The sequence below is a fragment of the Notothenia rossii genome (assembly GCF_949606895.1).
Source record: "Notothenia rossii genome assembly, chromosome: 5".
In the NCBI taxonomy this organism is placed as follows: Eukaryota; Metazoa; Chordata; class Actinopteri; order Perciformes; family Nototheniidae; genus Notothenia; species Notothenia rossii.
In genome coordinates, this window is record NC_136903.1 from 24,653,149 (window position 1) to 24,675,078 (window position 21,930).

Sequence of the window (21,930 nt, forward strand, 5' to 3'; positions counted from 1 at the left end):
CTTCTCAACAGGGCCATGCATTACGCACACACACACCCATGAACGCACACCACATGAATACACAGATGAGACAAAAAAGCATGCACACAGACAAACACTTGTGTGTGTTTGCAGGAAATAAATGGAAATCCCATTCAGAGTCGTTTTGCTGCCTCTTAAGCTTTCATTCGGAGGCATTTTCAAGAGCAGCAGCCACAACTTTGCCACACGGCAGAAGCTTCAGAGAATGGCCGTCCTTATGAGAACAGAGGTGTCTGTTTGCACTCTGACACCGCTCTGCCTTCCCGGACAGGCCCATAAGTGGGTGCATGCCAATATGAGCGATCTGATGGTATTGAGGGATCGCTCGCAGCACACATCTGAAGGCTGAATAGCATTGTGAATAGGAGCAGCGAACATAGATGTCATGAGTCCTACCTCCCGCAGAGAGGTTGAAAGCGAAAAGTAGAGTGCAATGAATACTTGAGTGTTCTGGAGGCTATGAAACTGAGAGGCCTCTCCCTTTTTTGCCAAAACATTTCAATAGAAAAATAAAGGCAGCTCGTGCTTTTTAATTGCAACTTTGAGATTGATTGGGCAAACTTGGGTTTGACAGACGCGTCTCTTTTATGATAATCCTGGTGTCGAGAGAAGGAGAGGGGAATAATGCAGCAGGGCTACCTGACATAAGAGAGAATCATACATTCAAAAAAATTATTCTGAATATTTATAATATCCACTATTCCTGTATCAAATTGCATTTCCTAATGGAAACAATGCAATAACCCATTCTGTAGGAAATGGATGCTTTTGTGTTTTCTTTAATTAAAACACATTCTGTTTCACACTTTCATCACCACAATAATGGCAAAGCACTAAAAGCAGCCAAGATGAAATGTGCATTTCTCTAATTATATGCATAATGTCCTCTTTTTCATGATGTGCTAAACACACAACCAGGTTTCACTCACTTTATATACGGGTTTTAATGCACGCAGCAAAGCAAGACAGATGCACAGCTGAGATAACTTCCATTTACAGTGTAAGCCTGTGAGAGCCTCGGTGTAGAGGCCTTATACTATTTATGGGTTAATCGATACAGTAGCTGGATGACACCATGTCCCGGTACTTTCTGTCATGATGATGGCTCACTAATTTTGGAACGGCTGCTTTCTCCTCCTGCCTTCAGCAGCCTGCAAGACGGTTTAATTTGGCTGTAAAAACGCCAGTCACCGGGCTACTTCTTGTTCCTGGGGGAGGTCACCATGGGGGCAAGTCCATAGGAGGATATATATTCACATAGTTCTCTTAGAGACACTGCTAACCCCTGACATCCCATTTGGGTTGTAATTTCATGTTGTTAAAGTGACAGGGACCCAGCCTCTGTGGTCATAGAGACGGGGAGGTGGGGGCGAGTCCTGATCAGAGAGGTCTTTAATTCTTCTTCTCTGAGCCTGCCTGTGTGTGTGAGAGGAAGAAAGGGAATGGAGGAGTACATATGTTGCCCTTGTGTGTGCAGAGTGTTTTAGATTTGTATCTGAAAGAGTGAGCAGATCCTTGAGTCTGAGCACTGTGTGTGGATAAAATGTGTGCAGCATTGAGCCCCCTCATGCAGCTTGTTTTGCTATTTGTATGTGTCTTTGTGCTGGCAGGGGTCAGAAGACATCAGAGGCACAGGGGGAGACCCGGGACCGTCCCACTCTGCAGAGATAATGCTGGCTCGAGAAAAAAAGCAAGACGAGTGGTGAAGAAAACTCATTACCCTGGCACGAAGACTTAACGCTCCTTCCTTGAACTGGCTTTGATCTCTACCTAATGTGGATATATGGGAGAAGTGATGCTTTTACTGTGATGAAAGCTAACATTTAACTGCTCACATTAAATTAGCGAGGACAGGGCCTCAGGCATGTTTGCATTTTGGTGCAGTTGTGATTGGGTTGCTTAACACATTTTGCAGCAGTTATTTGAGCCTGTTTTTCTTCTTAGAAATATTAGTACAAAAAAGACATAAGCATCATATGACTCACTGCCTTTTGAAGAAGTATGTCGTTTTATCCATTGCATGTTGATTGTATTTAACTCCATTTTCAACTATACATTTTGCCTTTTTAAACACTTAAGGCTACATAATACAAGCATGCTCAATTCATAAAACGTATTTGATGTATTTACTTTAATTGGTTTCTGATTGTTCTTTAATAGTTGTATAACTGACATTTTTTTCATCTTATTTTGTTTACCAAACGTATTCTCTTACTAACACTACACTGCTGTTTTTTGGTTATAATACATATTGTTTTGTTTTAAAAATGTATCTAAAATGAGACAATGTCTGCATTGTATGCTAGATGTTAAACTTAATGTGTGTAATATCATCTAAACAAATGTTAAAAATCAATAAAAATAGAAACGTTCTACATTTGACAAAATCTTATGTAAAATCTGAAGAAAAAAAACTGTCCTCGTTTTATCATACAGTTTTTCATTGCCCAAGTCAACAAGTCAAATGTAATTATTCTCATCAAGCAGGAACAAAAGCTTTGAAAAGGTTGTAACATTTAATAAAATAAAAAGAGTGCATTTGAAGCCAAGCCTAAAAAATGCGTTTAGACATTATACTGTGGACTATAATCACCTATAACAAATTTAAATCGCCAGTTATAATTATTAAATAAATAAAGCTAAGTCGTACATTTCTAAAGAAGTATTACCGAGACGGACTAAAAACAAAACATGTGTAAAAGGTTAAATCCAGTGTGTTAAATCCAAATGACACATAGCTGGGAACATTGTTGTAATATTATCCAGACAGTTTACGGTTCTTGTTGATAATTATCAGCCTGCTGTGTTGTAATAATCCACTAATAGCTCATATAAACTGTGATTCACATAAAAAGCAGAGGTGGGAGGACACTCGCGCGTGGTGTCCGCCCCTCTGTGAGGAGTAAAGAGTTAACGGAGCAGTGGGTTTGCCCATTCTCCTGCTGTGAGTGACGCGATCATCTCTCTTATCCCTCAACTTTGCCTGTTGCCAGACCAGGCAGCCGAGGTGGACGCTGGCTATCACCGTTGACATTCTTTACGCGATCACACCAACAAAACAATAATCCCCACTTCCTCGTGTATTTATTTTTCACGCTGACTCTCCCCGCAGGCTGCTATTCCGTAACGATGATTTTTAGTTTTTCTTTCCATCGGACTCTCCGATGTTGTGCAGTCTACTACACGAAGGCGTGAATCTTTTTTGAGTAGAGGTGGATCTTCCCGGATACGGCGACGGGGCTATATCAAATAAAAAAGAAGAGTTTCACGGAAATCCCCGAAAATAAAAATGCCACGGAGGAAACAAGAAGCGCCCAAGCGCGCAGCAGGTATGTGTTGTTACAATGTGCGTAAAAAGACATGCGTTACTGTCATAAAACTGCGGATGCTACCTTTGTTTTGTAGAGCTCACTTTACAGTCACTGCATTTCCGTTTCCACTTTGTGTTTTTTTTTCTTTGCTCTCTAACGATCCGCTTTGTCACTCTTGTGAGACCTCATAGAAACTGTTCTCTTTATGAAAGCGGATGTATACTTTGTATACAACAATATTGCGTTTTCGCTTTCCACGCTGTGGAGCTACTGTAGTCCCCTCGGATGAGTTGCCTGTTGTAAACTTTCGCTTCCTATTGTTCCCAACTTGAATCCTGACAGTTTAGCGATCCTAACTGCCATGTACCTTGTGATCTGTTAGTGTAAACCCTGTGGAAATAAGCAGTGTTTTCTCAATAGTGAGTGCCCGAGGCGTGCCATAAGGGGAACATGAGGGCTTTGTGCGCATTTGATCCCGAGCGCATAACTTCTTTGCACAAGCTGGGCGAGAGAAAGAAAAAAAACCTACCTCAGAGCTTTTTTTTCTTTTCTTGGGATAAGATAAACAATTTGAGAGCAGACAATGGGGTTTCGTGGGCTGGAAGGAGCCATAATCGACAGTTGCCATGTCTGATTTGACGGTTGATTGATTGGCTGTCATGCGGCTTTGATCTGATCCCTCTCGATTTGCATCAGAAAATCACTTCCCACCATGTGCTGCAGGCCCCTGACGTCACGTTTAAACCACTTTGAAAGGCCCTGTGTACTTTTTACCCTCTCACTCATACACACACACACACACACACACACACACACACACACACACACACACACACACACACACACACACACACTCACTCTTTCTCTCTGATGGTCAACTGACTCACGAAAAAGTGAACGAAGGGGGGGACAAAGTGGTTTCCCAGTGAGACATCACATACACAAACAGACACACACACTTCCAGCAGAGAACATCACACTCCCATGTGTACATGTTCACTTTGAACACACACACTCACACACAGAGTGGGCAGAGGAGGCGGGAGGAGTGGGTTAGAGGTTGTAAAAGGAGCCGTGTGCTATGTAATGGAGGGGAGGAATGGGTTTGCTCTGTCAGACCGGGCCGTCACAACGGCTTTGTTTCATGTTTGATTTAATTGTCTCTCCCCTGACAGGCCCATTCATCAATGGCTTTAATGGTCAATCAGAGACAGGCTGAGTGAGTGCTCCCATTCTGTTTAGCCATAAGCTGGCCTGGGCTTTTATTTCATCAAAATGCCCCAGCCTAATGTACATGCTCACTGGCTCAGAGTGGCCGCGGGGAGCACATAAAGAATGACTGAAAGCTTTCTGATTTCAGATCAGTGAGAAGGATGTTTTTTTCTTCTTCCCTTGGTCTCCTCCTCTCCTCTCTCCTCTCTCCTCCCTGCTACACTGCCGTTTCTCTGTTGACGAAAGGGAATAAAAGGCTGTAATATGGATCGTTTTGTGTTTTTAGAAAACAACTTTTTCTCCCTGAAACCACGCTTCTTTGTTCATTCATTCATCCATTCATTTCTTCATTTTTTTCATGCTCCCCTTCCACCCCTGTCAGTCAGCCCTGCAGCTGCAAGTTATAAAGTTGTCAACTGTTCAGTGGCACACAAAGGGTGATGATGAATTGATTGCAGCACAGAGCATGGTGATAGAGAGAGCAAAGAAAAGGATGACAGATGATGGGCCTTGATTAGGGACTTAGGGGGAGAGTCAGCCCACTGCAACCTTGAGACTTGCATGAAAAATCTACCCCCCTCCCCTCCACATACACACTTTTCTCTCTCATTGTCTCTCCAACACACACTCTCAGCTTCTCCCTCTCTTTCTTGCCTTCCTCTGTCTAAGAGGGTTTTTCTCTCCTCGGTACAAAACTTGTTTTGCCTGCTTCATTAGCGTTGGTCCAATTAGCCGTGAGGCTGATGGAGTCCTGACAGGCCCCGTGATTGGAGATGACAAGCTCGGGGTGCCCAGCCCAATGAGGTTTGCCACCACTTTGATGTAATCAACTTGATATTACACAGAGCCGCTCGCCTTTGGTTGTGCTGTAACTCAATTTTCCGCTGCAGGTGACAAATGGGCCTGCCTACCTGGGTCAGGTCTGAGTGCTCTTAACAACCGAGGGCAGCTGGCCACGTAAACAGCCGAGCAAACATGAGAAAGAGACTCTCCCAGCTGTGGAAATACAGACTTACTTCCTTCATGGCTGGCGATTAGCTTCGCCTGAGGCCTAAAGCTGTGGAAACGGCTGCAGAAAGTTAAAATACTCCGCAGACTTAACAGGAAGTCGACATCGGCTTTAGAACGTGTGGGCAACGACGCAGCTATTTCAATGGAATGTCTAACCTGTACAGTATGTTTGCTGAATGCTGTCAGTGTGTTTATAGTATCCAGAGTGTTGCATGTGTTAGCGCACTGTAAGACCATGTGTGATCTGGTCATAAATGAGAGACACAGAAGGAGAAGGGTGGGGGGGGTAGTCTGATTTGAACCGGACTCACAGCTACAGTCTCTTCTTTCTGCAGGGTCAGGATTATTATATAGCTGCCAGACTGGCAGTCATCACTCACGTCTGTCGGTGATTGTGTGTACTCAAATCAGTGGGCATGCACTCTGATTTGTTGGATTTGAGTTCGTGTGTGTGCGGTTTGGCTTGCGATAGTGATGAAAGGAATTGTAACTGTAGACCACCTGCTGGGGTTAGGCCGTAATTCTCTGAGCTCTTTAGGCCTGTCTACGTTTCTCAGTTTCTTCTTCTCTTTTTTTCTGTCCCTGCACAACATGCAGCATTCAGCTGTAGACACAGCACACAAACATATGTAGTAAAGATGGGAGCATTTATAGCACACGTTGCAGACACATGCACACATGTTATGGCGGGGTTGTAAAAGTGGCAAGTGAAATTAAGTAAGCTGTTTTATATATCTGTCTGCCTTCCTGTTGTTTATGTGTGAAAAGCATGCCCTTACGGAAGCAGCGGGGAAGCACCGCGAGGGACTTAATTGTTCGACCGACATACGGGCTGACAGCGTTAGCGAGCTTTAACAACACACGCCTCCAACGGTGTTGTTTGCAGGTGTGAGCGCGGCAAATGTTTTGGCTTTGCAGGCCCTGTTGCTAATGAAAAGTCCTGTGGCTGGATTCCGGTGAGGTTGAGTCACGTCTGTGATCTATGTGTCTGATAAGTGCATACCTAATGAGGCTGTGAGCACCAGTGGAAGGAGGAGGAAGGCTGACAGAGTGTTTCCCACAGGTATTGACAGATGCCTTTTTGTTTTTGCCATAGGCCTTGACTCCATAAATCCTGCCTGTGTAATGATAACAGTGCCACCCTGCCAGCAAGCGACTGAAAGAGACACTGTAAGAGAAAGAGGGCAGAGGGGGAGGAAGAGGAGGAGAAGGAGGTGCTGCTGCTGGTGGTGTGGACGATGAGGAGGCGGGGGCGGTGTAATGGGCCTTCTCTCCTTTTTAACACACACTTGGCAGATGTCAAGCCATAGGGTTGGGCTTCAGGAGAGAAAGCGGAGTTTAAGTGCTGTAGTAGTGTCACAAATAGAAAACCGTTAGCCATCCACTCTTCCCTTTCAGCTCTCAGTGTGCTTTCAGCCCAGGTTTTCAGCCGGGACTGCTGTCTGGAAACTGAGTCGTAGGCTTTGTAAAAATAGTCCCACCGCTGTTGTGATAGATGCAGCTGCACTGTAGCGACAATTGGGACAGGCTGGATCCCTCCAACCCTACCTCCCTCCCGCCCACCCCCTCTCTCCCACCCCTCCCTGAGGTAGGGAGCGTCAGAGCCTGGTGGGATGTGTGCTCTTTTCGGGGAAACTGAGCCGCTCCGGTCTTCAGGGGTCCTGAAACCCAATCCAGGAGGAGAATAGCCCGGCCGTGCCAGAGAGCCGATTTCCTTTTCAACAGAGTCATTTATCACTGACCCACCCTTCGCTCCTGACACAGTGACGTGTGTCATTTATCAAACAGGCTTTACCAGACACACAAGAGAAGGGAGGTGGATAGGGGGCAGAGAGGAGGAGAAAGAGAGAGTGAAAGAGGGAAAACAAGACAGAGTGAGAGAAACAAAGAGAAGGAGAGGAATGGGGAATGAGGTGCAGAGTCAGTGGAGAGAGACTGGGAAAAGAGAGTCCAGTTTGAGACTTTTTTCCAGGGAAGAGTTTTCCTGAAAGCCTTGAGCAGAAGCGTTTGGGAGGGGAGATTTTTTCGAGATGACAGGGAGGATTGAGTTACCCTGAGTTGTGTTTTGATGAGTGACAGAATGTTCTTCCATGACTCGTCTCTAGACGTCTGAATAAGAGGAGAAATATGCTTTGTGAGTACACAAAGTCGGACAAGTGTGTTAGTGTTGTTTACTCATAATATATATGCATGGCAAACGCGCAAAGGGGTGCTATTGAGGTGTGTGTGTGTGCGCACTCGTGTAACCATATGGCGTCAATGTTTAATGCTTTGTGTGTGTGTGTGTGTGTGTGTGTGTGTGTGTGTGTGTGTGTGTGTGTGTGTGTGTGTGTGTGTGTGTGTGTGTGTGTGTGTGTGTGTGTGTGTGTGTGTGTGTGTGTGTGTGTGTGTGTGTGTGTGTGTGTGTGTGTGTGTGTGTGTGTGTGTGTGTGTGTGTGTGTGTGTGTGTGTGTGTGTGTGTGTGTGTGTGTGTGTGTGTGTGTGTGTGTGTGTGTGTGTTGCTCCCTGATGAGCAGGGCTGACAGGTATCACTCATGCAGCAGCCTGGCCTTTAAATGAACCCGAGCTGCTCTGCTCCCCCGTGGCCCTAACAGGCTCTCTCCAAGATGGATGCTTCTTTAAAAATCAGATTAATGATGGATACCAGGCTTATGGTGCCATTTATCATGAGGAATATTATTTAGGCCGGCCGTGTATGGCTGTAACTGGAGAGCCAGGACGAGAAGAAGCAGGGTGGAAAGCCTTAGACAGACACTCACTGTGTGATGGATGGCTGAGCGCTCTCTCTGAGTGTTACTAGACACCAGTGCCGCAGCAGTAGGCCATAATCAGATAGCCCAGGGATGTTTATCTCGCAACTACACTACCCAGATTGCCTTGCCTGGAGGGTTTCTTTATGAAAGCTATCGTCTATCATTATTATCATCTTTAAAAAGTTAGTGGAATCATGAAAAAAAACCTCCAGACTCTGAAGGGCACGTAGGCACTCGATGGAGCTTTATAGCAATTGTACATTTTAAAATGATCCATTGGATCCCCTATAACTGACTGTGATGATTACCTCGGAAGTTTCCATTATGCTTTGCCCAGAAGAGTCCCTAGCCCCATGTCATTCCCCAACAATCATGAATAAAAGAATACAGTGAGAGGTCAAGGCAAGGCCAGCTCTGCTACAGAAAAGGCGGAAAAAAAAACTGTTGTTTTGTTTTTTGTCCTCTTCTTGTTCCCTCTTTCTGTCCCTCCTACCTCCTCCTCCTCCACTACTCACCACTTTGATTTATGGTGGCCATCCATCTTCAGGCTGCGTCCATCACCTCCTCGTTGCTAGGCGATCATGGCAGCAGCTGTGCGTTGTGAGAGGGGTTTGGTCTTCCCCTTCCCAAGCCCCGACTTTTATTTCCTTCACCCCCGATTCAACTTTAACCACCCAAGTCCCAGTATTAGTTCCAGCTACAAGCTACAAACGTATTACCAGTTTCAGTCTTATTTCCACTTTAGCCCAACTCAGACGTCCTGACTTAGTGTCAGTTCTTTACCGTAGTCCTGCATTTTGAGCTGTGATAAATTGCAGACTTCCATTACCCCTGTTTAAACCCCGGCCTTATGTTCACACCTACAGTAATGCAGGTCTCAGCAGAAACCTTAAAGGGGACATATTATTAAACTCACTTCCATGCCTAACAACATGCAAAATGTGAGATGAAACATATCAGTCAGTGTTTTGTTGGCTGAATCAGTCAGAAAACACGAGGTTCAACAAACCATTCAGAGTTGGCTCACCTTCCTATGTCACATTTAGGTTATTAGAATATTTGCCCTGCAGTATCTCCTCTAATAGCTTGAAAACTATCTTTGGTGAACCACATTTTTCTTGCGAGCCAAATAGAGCAGACTGGGCTTTTTCGTAAAGGGTGCTTATCCTTGTATATAATTATGAATCTGAAAATTAGCATAATATGTCTGTTTCTTTTAAGGAAGATTTTTCTAGCTAAAGGAGGTTATGTTTTTAGTTTGGTTAAGGTTCACATGATAGTGAAAACATGAGTAGATCGTCTCGGTAATAGTTCCAGTTAAATCAAGGTTATGAAAAAATTCAGTTAAAGCGGAAAATAAATGTGAACTTTACATTAACTAAACTGATCGTAAACTAATTGTGTGACTTGAGCCCACTGTCCTAACAACCCTACAACCCTTACATTAACTAGTGTTTGTAAGTGTGATGTAAAGCTGTGTTTTAAATAATACTTGCAAACTTGAGTCCCTACAAAAAAGCGTTAAGAGTAATATGTTCACAGAGCCCGTTGACCTTTGAACAACATTTTAATATGAGCTCAGAGTGTTGGAAGAATGGGCAAATAAACAGTGGTTCCGCTTCATGGAGCTCTGCTTGAGAACTGCCTGAGTAAGGCTTTAAGAAAGAGTGATGGAAGGAGTCAGAGATGTGGGATAGTATAAGAAAGTCCGTCCGACTACAGATCATCAGAAGAGACAGGCTCTGCGTGCATGTCGGACTGGAACACAGCCTTCCCGCGGCATCTCGCTCCTTATTACTGCCCTTGGTTCTGCACCTGTGGACGATGTTTTGTGTTGTGATTGTATTTGTTTGCTTTTTTAACGCTTATTTTGGCTGCGGCAAGTTTCAAACTGAGACTGGAACCATGCGTCAACCTCGTTCTCCACTACATTAGAGTTAGTAACGGGAGGAGTGAATGTGTTTGTAGCTCGTCTAATGTCAGATAAACGAGATGCATTTTCAGGTCTTGAAGGTCTCTACGTGCAGCTGGCAGCTTTGAGGTCCACTCATAAAATACGACAATCAGCCAACGGTTAAATCTATCCAGCCTCTCTCTTTCTCTTTTTTACTCTCCCTCGTTTTACTGTGTGCATTGACAAGGTTCAGCCGTAAGCTTTGCCTGAGGCCAGAATGATCTCTCTGTTTTTCCCATCTCCCATATCACACATCCTGCACTACAATCGGCGGACACAATGTATTCACAATGCCATCAGGGGGTAGAGAACACACACAAATAAAAAACTGACAAAGACATCCAGGTTCGCTTGTAACATGATAGCCTGTACAAGCATTAGTGCTGTAGCAGCAAATGTATGTATCAAAAACCTTTATGTCTTATCCAAAAAATTGTTTTATGTCCAAACTTGTTATATTTTCCAATGACCGCAGATCACCTGTTACATATTTTCTCGTGGGACTTTTGGCCAGGCTGTTAGGATCAAAGGAAAAAGAGGGAGTGAACTAAGTTTGATTGAGTGTGTTGCTTTGACAAATGTGTGCAACAGTGAAGGCATTTTAGGTATGTTACTGATCTGCTGCTATTTTGACAGAATGGGGCTGTTTTGGACTAAATTATTCTAATCTATTTAAAGAGTTTTAGGCTGCTGGGAAACTTGAAAGAGTGAGTGGAAGTCGGTGGTTTGTGGTTTTTTTTGATTGAGTCTGAGGTGACTTCCTGTCCTTTAGCGTTCTGGAGCTGTTTCCTGTCAGTAAGAGCCCCCTGCTGAGGGGCCATGTTGGTTTAAGGACGTCAGGGTCCGGTTGAAATACTGTACACATGTCAAGACACACTCGTCATGTTGTGACACAGTTTACCTCACTCCTCTCGGCGCCCCCGTGTCCGATCACCGACTGACTTCAAATATCTAAGCTAACATGTGATCAAAGGTTTTGGCAAACACGTCTAACCTAATTTCCTCTGTTATTCAACAGTATAAAAGTCATAGAAAAAACACTATTTATAAATGATCATTCATGCAAGAAATACAGTTCAATGTCTATATGGCAAAATCCTGTTTTCATGCATTGTTCTTATATTAAACCATAAACAATAGACTGCAATATCTGTGCTTTTCCCCCTGTTGTTTAACTTGTTGTCTTTGAACAATGACATTAAACTGTTTTTGTAATCTAAACAGTAAGCTATAAGGGACCACCCATGTAGACAATTTCCTCTCCCCTCCCTGTATCCCAGTTGCGTCTTTGTGCACAATACAGCTCTCTAGTATGCATACAGTGATTAAATCATAAATAAAGATGTAATCAAGCTAAGCAACACATATGAACATTACTATTGCAATAGAGATAGTTTCTGTTTTATTGTCCACAAAAATTCAGGATGTCAATCAAGCATTCCTTTGGTCTTCTGTGTAATGCACAAAATGTTCCCCTGGAATTTACAAAAAAAACTGAAGTAGGTTGAACATTATTTCACATGTGAATTTACACAAATATCAATAGAGCTTATGTTCTTTTAACGAAAATATACATCGGCTGTCTATGCTGTTTTCACGCATTAAAAATCACAGATCTATGAAATCTTGTACGCAAGATAACCGCACAAATGCCTGTGGCAAGGTTGTCTTTTTTTTTGAGACCAAGCAGTCATTTGAGTGTGAGGGTCAGACACAGGTAGATATGTTAATGACATATCCTGTTTACCCCGCTGCTGTTGGGTGTGATCGGACTGTTTTACCAGCTGTGGAGGCCAGAACAGGAACATGCAGTGTGGCCATCAAGGCACAGATAAAAAAAAGGGTGCAGTGGTATCTTTTTTTCACCAAAACATATATTTATATGCATTTGCTGATTCAAACTGTGACAATCTAAGAAAATAGATTTCTACTTGAGAACACATGATGGATTTTTTTTTTTCGGTCTTCACATTATCACTCTTGCATTTGAAGGCCTATTTAAAATGCAGAATCAAAAACAGCTTTCAGCAACACTTGAGGAGAAGTAACCCATGGGACAGAAGGAAGGAGACAGAGAGAGGCAGCCACAGCACCTTCCTGCTTAATCACCCCCTGTCCCTCCCTGTCTGTTGTTCCTGATCGTCAGAGCAGCACTGCAGTATTTCTATCAGATGATCTCTCCCTCCTCGTCTGCGGCCCTTATGTTTATGAAAATGATACTCCACAGGAATGCCTCCTGCATGCCAAGATGTCACTGTCTTTCCTCATCGCTTGCATCTACGTGCATGTACGAGTGTGTTTGAGGAGGGGATGGGGGTTGGTGTCATAACTGACTGACTAGCTTTATTTATAATTGCGTGGGGGGTGTATTTGACGTAGCGTATCTTAAGGTGAAGTGTGTGTTTCTGCTGCGGAGCCTTGTTTTCTGCAGCTTTTGTGTTATTGTGAATGTGTTATTGCTATTTCTGTGTGAGCCGTGACTGAGATGTTGATTGTGCGAAAGTGCACCTCCTACCCTTCTTCTTACCCCCCCTTACACCCCACCCGTAGGAATCAATCATGGAACCTAATGATTCTTGTCTTTCCCCACATGGCATCAGCTCACTTTATCAAAACATGAACACATACACACACACACACTCTTTCTTTCTCATATACACAGGCGCTAAACTCATACATTGGCTCTACACCATATGCTATGATTTTAGTTAAGACTTCAATCTGGGAGTATTGTTGTATCTAAATCCTCTTCTTTTTGTATTCTATGGGAGCCTCTATACTCCCATCACCTTTTATTAGCTTGATAAATCACCTCTGTTGTCAGTCAAGCCAGGGAGAATAATTGGATGTGGTTGTCGCCCTGTGTGATGGATTATCAGTCATTGGGGATTAAATTAACAGATAGTGCTCAGACATAATGGTTTTTGTTTTGCATTTTAAATTGCCTGGGAGCATGGCTAGACTATGTAGGTTTTATAGCAGGTGCTTTTGGACTTCTCTCCCCCTCACTAATGACAAATGAACAATAACCTATAGGGCCGCAGCTCTATTATCATGAAATGTAAAACATTTACGACTAAGTTAAGGCACAGAAAGATAGAGAGCCCTCGGAAGGTTTACGAATGTGATAACGTGACGTGAAATTGGATATGGCAATAGTTTGATGAAATAGCGTGACAATGTGAAGAAATATGTGGAGTAAGAGAAAGGTGACCTGACAACTTGGTCAAGCGGTGTGCCATGCTAGCCTGATGCAAGCTGACATCCGTGACCAGCTAGTCAGGGCGAAAAACACATTAACCATCCCATCCTGTCTGGATTTCCTCTTTCAAATGAGAGTCTGACACGAATACCTTCCAGAGGAGAACCAGAAGAGAGAGTAAAGGAAAGAGGGTGTGGGCAGCCGCTTGAGCGCTGGTAGCAGGGAGATATCTCCCTTGCGTGTTTGCCCGAGCGTAAGCGATTTACTTCCTCGCCCCTTCTCCATCCTCCCAGACCCCTCCCTCCTCCCCTCCACGTCCACATTATCATAATTGTGTCCAGAACATGAGGGGCTGGGGAAGTGATCATGTCATTTTATTTACACCCTGCTTGGCCTTTTTTACAAACGACATGCCACTGACTGCCAAGCGGACTGGAGCCCGACGACATCTTTTGATCAGGGCTGTCTGGGCCTATCAGCGGAGAATGGCAGGTAATGGATACCCAGTGACAAACCAAATCTCCGGGAGGACGGAGAGTGGGCTGCACCTGCCAGGTCTCCATTAGGCTGGCCTCTCAGTGAGGCTGCCTGCTGACTGTACCCCCAGGGCCCAAATCAGACCAGCGCCAGCCGCATGGCTGCCTAGAGATTGGCTGTTAGCACTGGAAATGAGAGTTATTTCAGCTATGACATTTTTGTTTAGACTGGACGTGAGTGCGTGGAGCAGGGGGGGGAATGAAAGATTTAGTCAGTGTGTGTATCTGTGTGGCAAGCTCCTCTGAGTATGAGTGCCAAAACTATTAAAGCTTATACCTACAGCTTCTTTCTGTTGCATTTGTCTTAGTTTACAATAATGTCATGTAATGGCCGCAGAACTGTCCACAGGCCATCCGCTATTTTCAGAGATTATTTGTTTTTCCTTAAATTGAGCGGTTTCTTGAGTGAGGTGGACAGGAAATGAGGGAGGGGGGATGATGACACTGCGGAAGACGGGGTTGAGTGGTGGGTGTGTCGGCTCTGGGTGCGTGGATAAAGGAGTTTCTTTTTTTTTTTTGTGTTTCGGGGGGCTAAGAAACACACATGCACACACACACTTATCATATCTCTCCATGTAAACAGTGGGCGCCAACATGCAAAGGGACAGATTTCATATGCATTTCCATCACGTTGATGCTCCGCATTCTCACCTCGCCTTCTTTATCTCTCTTTTCCAAACGTCTCGTTTTTGCCCTCCCTTTTTTAGTTCATTTATTTTGTATGATCATTGAAATGTGTATAATTGCATGACATTTAACACCTTGCTGGAGATCTTCTCTTAGAATTTAGCTTGAGCCTAGTATTGATTGTATTCTAAATATTAATAAACTAATGAACCCACTTCAGTTCAGATGACAAAGTAGGATTTCTATTCAACATGTCAACTTTTCTTCAACAAGAGACATCCTTTTCTTAAAATTCTTCAAGATAGCTCTTTGCCTGTGTGCGCATGTCTGTGCGATTGTGTGTCTGTATGTATGTGTGTGCAATCATAGAAGAGGCAGATGAAGAGGCGTCAGACATATTAACTGACAGATGGAGGTTGATCCAACTCATTTATTACCCCAGAGGAGAATGCCACAGTGAGATTGGGCTTCATTAATTTCAGATTTAGTTTTCATTTCAAGCTGTTGCGCCCTGAGATAAATAAAATGGCGCATTATGTTTTTGCCAAGATATTTCTTTTTTGTTTTCCTCCAATAGAAGGAGTGAAAAGAGGGGAGGCATAAGTTCCGTGTGGCTGGGGTAGTATATAAATACAGGCTCGCCTAGAGGAAAATAACACCTCAACGGTTGATGAGGTGAAATGGGATGACTGTAATTTCTCAGCTCAGCTTTAAAGGCTCCCACACAGATGGCTCATTTATCCCTGGGAGTCCTCGGGCACACATAGCAGGGAAACTTTTTCTCCAGTTATTCTAACATCGCGTGTTCACTCCCTGCAATTCAACTCATCTCTTTCTTTCTCTCTTTGTCTCCATTCTCCTTGCAGCCTATTCTCCCGAGGAGCTGGCAATGCAAACTGTGGTGGAGGAAGACGAGGAGGAGGAAGCAGAAGACCTGGCCTCAGCCCCTCGGGATGACCTTCTAGTGAAAGATGAGTTTGCAGAGCAGAGCGCAGCACCTGCCAAAGAACAGACATCTCACCAGGAATCAGCTGGGGCTGCAGAGCTCTCAGGACAAGAGATGGACAGTGATTCGCATGTCAGCGAGACCAGTGACCGCCTCTCAGACTTCGAGAGCCCCTCAACAAAAGCCGAGGTCAACTTGGTCACAGCACCTGTGAATGGTGGCACTATAACACCTCCAATAGCCATGGACACCTTAGAGCAAATGAAGGTTATCTACTCCAGCTTCATGACCAACCCCCTGTGGTCACCACTGAACTTTAATCCCACACCTCCACAGGTGCAGACAACGGCTCCTTCAGAGAAGCCGGCTCGCAGCAACAGCACTAGTAGCAGCAGTAGCTGCAGCAGCGGTAGCTACGACTGGCACCAGTCTGCAGTGGCCAAGTCTCTACAGCAGCATCCTCCCCAGAGCCGTCACCATGCACATTCTGAGCCCAGCCTCTTTAGCACAGTCCAGCTCCACAGGCAAAACCCAAAGCTGTTTGGCTCCATCTTCACTGGGGCCAGTAAGTTCCGTTGTAAGGGCTGCAGTGCTGCTTATGACACCCTGGTGGACCTGACAGTTCACATGAATGACACAGGCCACTATCGCGATGACAACCACGACAAGGCCGGCAGCGGCTCAAAGCGCTGGTCTAAACCACGAAAGAGATCCCTGATGGAGATGGAGGGCAAGGAGGATGCCCAGAAAGTTTTGAAGTGCATGTATTGTGGCCACTCATTCGAATCGCTCCAAGATCTCAGTGTCCACATGATCAAGACCAAACATTACCAGAAAGTGCCTCTGAAGGAGCCCATTGCCCCTGTGGCAGCCAAAATCATGTCTTCTAAGAAAAGGGGACTCGTAGGGTTGGACCTCGCTGCCTTGCCACGTTCTCGAGAAGGAACCCCCAAATCTAAGCACTCACAGTCAGGCCTGAACGATCACTCACAGAAACCCTCTTCCAGCCCTTACACCACCCCTAATAACCGCTATGGCCACCAGAACGGCGCGAGCTATACTTGGCAGTTTGAATCCAACAAACTTCAAATCCTCAAGTGCATGGAGTGTGGGAGTTCGCATAATACACTGCAAGAGCTGAGAACTCACATGATGGTGACAGGGCACTTCCTGAGGGTGACAAGCTCTGTGGGGAAGAGAATAAAAACACTTCCTGAGGCCACCTCCCCCAACCCGGTTAGGGTCAGCACACCCACTGAACAGAGGGTCCAGTCCGTCCCTCTGGCACCCTCCACCTTCTCTCCTCCACCTCTATCGACTACGACGACTCCCCCCGCTACTTCCCCTCCCCTTAAAGAGATAAAAAAGGAGGAGGTAGAGGAGGAGTGCTCTCAGCAGGAGGCTGTTGGAAATGAGAGGCAAGCTGCCGCATCAGTCGGGAAAGAGGAGGATGCTGAGAAGGAGGAAAAATATGACATCTCAAAGTATAGCTATCTTACTGAAGAGGACTTGAAGGAGAGCCCTAAAGGGGGCTTTGATATTCTCAAATCACTGGAAAACACTGTGGCATCCGCCATCAACAAGGCACAGAGTGGAAATCCAAGCTGGGGGGGCTATCCGAGCATCCATGCTGCCTACCAGTTCCCCAGTGCCCTTAAGCTCCAACAGGGAGGCATGGACAAGATTTCCCCAATGAAGTTCTTGTTCAATGGAGGGGATGGAATACTGTCCGCCCTCGCCAAGAACCGGCCCCTTATTTCCCCACCTCTGAGCCAGTCCTCCCCTTTCCCCAGCAACAACTTCCAGGCAATGGAGGATCTAGTGAAAAAGGTGACTGAGAAAGTAGCAAAAGTAGAGCAAAGGGAGAAGCAGTTGTCTCCCAAGATGGAGAACCACCTCTCTCCCTGTAGTAGTGAGGCTGGAGAATCGCACAGGGGAGGAGAGGCTGACTCACCTCGGGAATGGAGGGCAGTCACCCCAGCCAATAGCGACAGGGGAAGCCATAGCGACAGAGCATCCCCGGCAACAGAACCCAGGAGAGAGTTGACAGTCAAATCCCCGCTCGCCTCTACGCTTAGAAGCAGTACAGCCATTATCACCGGCCATACTCCTCCAGAGCAACCCTTTGTCAACCCTTTAAGTGCTCTTCAGTCAGTAATGAACATTCATTTGGGGAAAGCAGCCAAGCCCTCCATGCCAAACCAAGATCCCCTGAGCCTGCTCTCCAGACTCAGCCAGAGCATGGCTGAGAGGGCTGCTGTGGCCGCCCCCCCCTCACAGACCAAAAAGCCAGAGAGTGTAGTTGATAATAGCTTTGGCCAGCCTAGTGATGATCAGCCCATGGACCTCACAAAGGGGAAAAGCGATAGAGGGGGATCTATTGGCTCGGCCCCCCTAACCCCTTCATCCACAGCCTCGTCTATCTCCCCCTCCTCCCTTGTTACCCCCGCAAAGCTAACAGTTGTCTCTCCCTACACATCCAGCAGCCCTCTGCATGAAAACGCATTGTCGGATATCTCAGACATGCTTAGGAACCTGACGCAATCCCACCATGTCCCAAAGCCCCCCTCACGGTCCCGGGTCGCAGACAAAGCCGAGATCGTGGGCTCCACTCATGACGAAGATGACGCGTCCCTGCATGGACACAAACGTAAAGGCCGTCACTCCAACTGGAACCCCCAGCACCTCCTACTCCTGCAGGCACACTTTGCCTCGAGCCTGAAGCAGACGTCAGAGGGGAAGTACATCATCAACGATCTCAGCCCGCAGGAAAGAATGCATGTGTCCCGTTTCACAAGCCTCTCCATGACCACCATCAGCCACTGGCTAGCTAACGTCAAGTACCAGCTACGGAGAACTGGCAGAACCAAGTTCCTCAAGAACCTAGACTCTGGTCAACCTATATTCTTCTGTAGTGACTGTGCATCACAGATTCGCTCTCCAGCAGCGTATGTATGCCACCTGGAAGCCCACCTAGGGTTCAGAATCAGGGACCTGGCCAAGCTGTCCCCCAAACAGACTGTAAGGGACTCTCACACTCTCACGGAGAAAATCGTGCCCCTGGAGTCTTTCCTTTCTCCACAATCACAAGATGACTCCAGTAGTAATGGGGCAGTGTTTCGCTGCCAACTCTGCGTCCGTAAATTTGCCACTAAGCACGCCATCAAGCTTCACCTCAGCAAGAGCCATGGGAAGTCTCCAGAGGACCATCTGCTATTTGTGAGCGAAGTAGAGAAACACTAAGTTACTCTCAGCAGCAGACGTACTGGGAAACATTTACAGAAAGGCTATTTAAAACAAAAAAACATAGACTTTGAAAGTGTGGTAATGCACAAAGAAGGCATGAACTACTGTTAAAAATGTCAGCACAAGGTGTTTACATCTATTTGGCCAATAAACATTTCTGATTTCTGCGTATTTCAAAAAACATTTATTTCACATAAAAATATAATGTAGGTCAAAGATTTTAAGCCTGATTTTTCGTAAGCTTTGTTGTCTGCCTCACTCTATGTAAACTTTTGTTAATATGAGACAACAGAAGACAGATAATTTCATGGTCATGGTGAATTTCTTGACTAGAAGGTCAGCTAATAACTTGAAATGTATTAATTGTATTTATTTTTGTGAGTTGGATTTTGATTTGCTGGTAGACTGCATGTTCAACACGTTTAACTTTCTACAGTCCTGTCCTGTCCAGATTTTAAAATGCCCTTTCAAAATGGTCATTTTTGTAACACTTTCAAACAGCCAAATGCCTGGTGAAGCTTCTTAAAAAAATCTGCTAAACAGCAAAAGTTCATTGCTTGTTTGTATAGTTTTCTCTGTACAGCCTATTGATTTTCTTGCTGATTGTAAAAGCTGCCTTGTTCTTTATCATTGAGTGAGGGGCACTTAAAATCCAGGTCTGTGTAAAAATGTATATAAAGTGTATAAGCTTACAACTTGCTGTTTAAATTATGCATACTTGTTATATTTCCTAATTTAAGAGGACTATGACTATCCACTGGTGCAGAGCCTTTGAAGAAGATTGAAAAGGACATTGTTTTGCACAATAGTTTTATAAATGTTATTTGATTAAAAAAAAAACACTACAAATATGTTAATGCCTTGTGCTTCTATGATTAAATTGAATTAACTGCTGCATAAAACATTTGTTTTTTTTGTATTATAGAAATGTGTAGATCGTGGTGCAATATGAATTGCTAAATGTAAGTTATAATCTCTAAGACATTCCAAAGAATAACCGACAATGTAAGCATTTCTGGGAAGTTGGATTGTATTTATCCCATTTATGGCCAAAGTGCCACCAAAGAGAATCTGAAAATGAGATTCAAGATTGTTATTTATATAATATGCTAATGAAGAAAAATAACTCAAACATCACAGTTAAGCTCAACATGTAATTCTATCTAATGTCATCTAGTTGTATAACTGGTTTATGGGAAATCCAGACATTTTAAATAATTCCCCCCCTTTCCAATTGTTTTCCCACATTCTGATGACCAAGCAATTACAAATCAGCTGACAAGATAGCCCACAAGGCTACATTTGCAGAAACACTGAGCAGAACTTAAAAACCATCAGCATGTTACCGCTGCAGTTGTCTGCAGCCACAATTTGTCTAGATATTTCTGGTGATTCCTGTGTCGTCGCATTGTTGTGTGGCGGACTGGGGAGGTGCGACGGTGCCACTGCCTGCGAGGCGTCTGGCAGGTGGTGTGTGCTGCATGTAAACCACCAGATGTTTCTGAAATGAGCCACTGGAGGAGGAGGAGGCAGGCGGGAAGCAACAGCAGGCAGAGTGGGCTGATTACCACGGGGGCTTGGATGCCATCAGGAGCCCTGGGCACAGACAGCAGATCTGGCACACACCTGGACCACAAGACTGTCCCTTGGAAAAAATAAAGCAGATCCTATATACGCGCGCTGAGACAGGCTGACAGTGGTGCAGAATGCACAGACAGGTGCTATTCCCTCAAAGCAGGCTTTTGGATCTAACAATATTACTGGCAGGTGTTGATGCTATCAGAGTAGTCACAAATCAGGCTCAGTGCCATGTAATGAGAAAGTTTTTTGTTATGGTTTTCAGTATGCATGATAAAGCCTCACACACATATACTTCTCAGAGTCCACACCATCTACTTCTGTCTTATTTGAAGAAGCCCGGGGACACCATGTTCTCTCTGTTTGATGTTCCCAGGCTCTGCCTGTCATGACTGACTGACTGAGTGACTTGGGGACGGGGAAGTTATCTGGTTACTATGGTGACGGCCATTTGCCCAGCCTCTAACCCTGCTCGCTCACTCAACAGAGGACAGCTCGAGTGCAGCACACCCATTTACTCTCTTAAATCTCATCATCTCGCTTCAGTTCCTCCCACCCGGGAACAGATTAATTAACACACACACACTGTGTCCTGACCCCGTCTTCTCACACAAACTCATTACCGCCTCAGACTCGCTCCCGGCCCTCCGACGTTTAGGATACATTGGGCTAACGTTGTGGGAGAACCCAGTGATGACTCACATCTGACAAGCAGAATAAAGCCCTTAACAAAGGATGATAATTGAAAGATGGGATTCAGACCGGTAGCCATTGATAATGCAAATGAAAAAGGCTGAGCTGCCTTATTGAATATCTTGTTGCGTTTACAGAGCTTACTGAGTCCTCGCAGATATAAAATTATCTCTTGGACATGATCAATTTTTTTCCCAACACTGTATGTGTTGATGAATGCTTTAGGCTTATGGACTCGGGTGAGGGTGGTTGGGGGAGTTAATGAGATAGTTGACACTTTGGGGGTTAATGAGGGGCTGGAGGGAGAGGGCTAAATGATTGGACTTCTGCTTGGATGAGCATTATAGTGGCTGCTGGATGAGAGCAATGTTGAAGTTGTGGTTCTGCTGTAGCCAATTATTTAACATGAACGACACAAAACTCCTCTCGATTGTATTTTTGTGCGATAATAAAGAGGAGATTAGATGTGTTATCCATTGTTCTTTTGTCTTGACTATCCTTGAGGGCTGGGTAGTTATAGACGCCGATGCGCCTCAATGCTCCTAAAACAAAGTCAGCAGTGAAGGGGGAAGAAAGGAGGCGGACAGGACAGGGATAGGATAGGAGGAGAATGAGTCCCCCCACTCCTCCACTCCACAGATCTCCCATCAGCTCTTGTCATCCCTCTAATGAATATCAGTTAAATTGCTCTGTGGATCTGAGGAGTTTGGATGTCAATGTGATTTGTGTGAGTGTGGCGGATGGAGGGGCCCAGACTAATGAAAGGCGAGCCTGGCTTGACAGAGTGATGAGCATCAAGCCCATCAGACCAATCACACAAGAGTGGCTGACAGCACCGAC

The 21,930-nt window shown here is 45.0% G+C and overlaps 1 protein-coding gene across 1 annotated transcript; it reads left to right on the plus strand.

The window, feature by feature from the left end:
• The first annotated feature begins 2,933 nt into the window (after positions 1–2,933).
• On the plus strand, positions 2,934–19,721 carry tshz3a (teashirt zinc finger homeobox 3a). The gene is made up of 2 exons (XM_079679998.1): positions 2,934–3,350; positions 15,494–19,721. The coding sequence occupies exons 1-2, from the start codon at positions 3,311–3,313 to the stop codon at positions 18,814–18,816; spliced, it is 3,363 nt and encodes a 1,120-aa protein (XP_079536124.1). The 5' UTR covers positions 2,934–3,310; the 3' UTR covers positions 18,817–19,721.
• Positions 19,722–21,930: the final 2,209 nt, after the last annotated feature.

What these genes read in the sequence shown, in the direction of transcription:
- tshz3a (XM_079679998.1), top strand. Translation starts at nt 3,311, where the DNA reads ATGCCACGGAGGAAACAAGAAGCGCCCAAGCGCGCAGCAG. An exon ending in AGCGCCCAAGCGCGCAGCAG is followed by an intron (nt 3,351 to 15,493) that starts GTATGTGTTGTT and finishes TTCTCCTTGCAG; the next exon opens with CCTATTCTCCCGAGGAGCTG.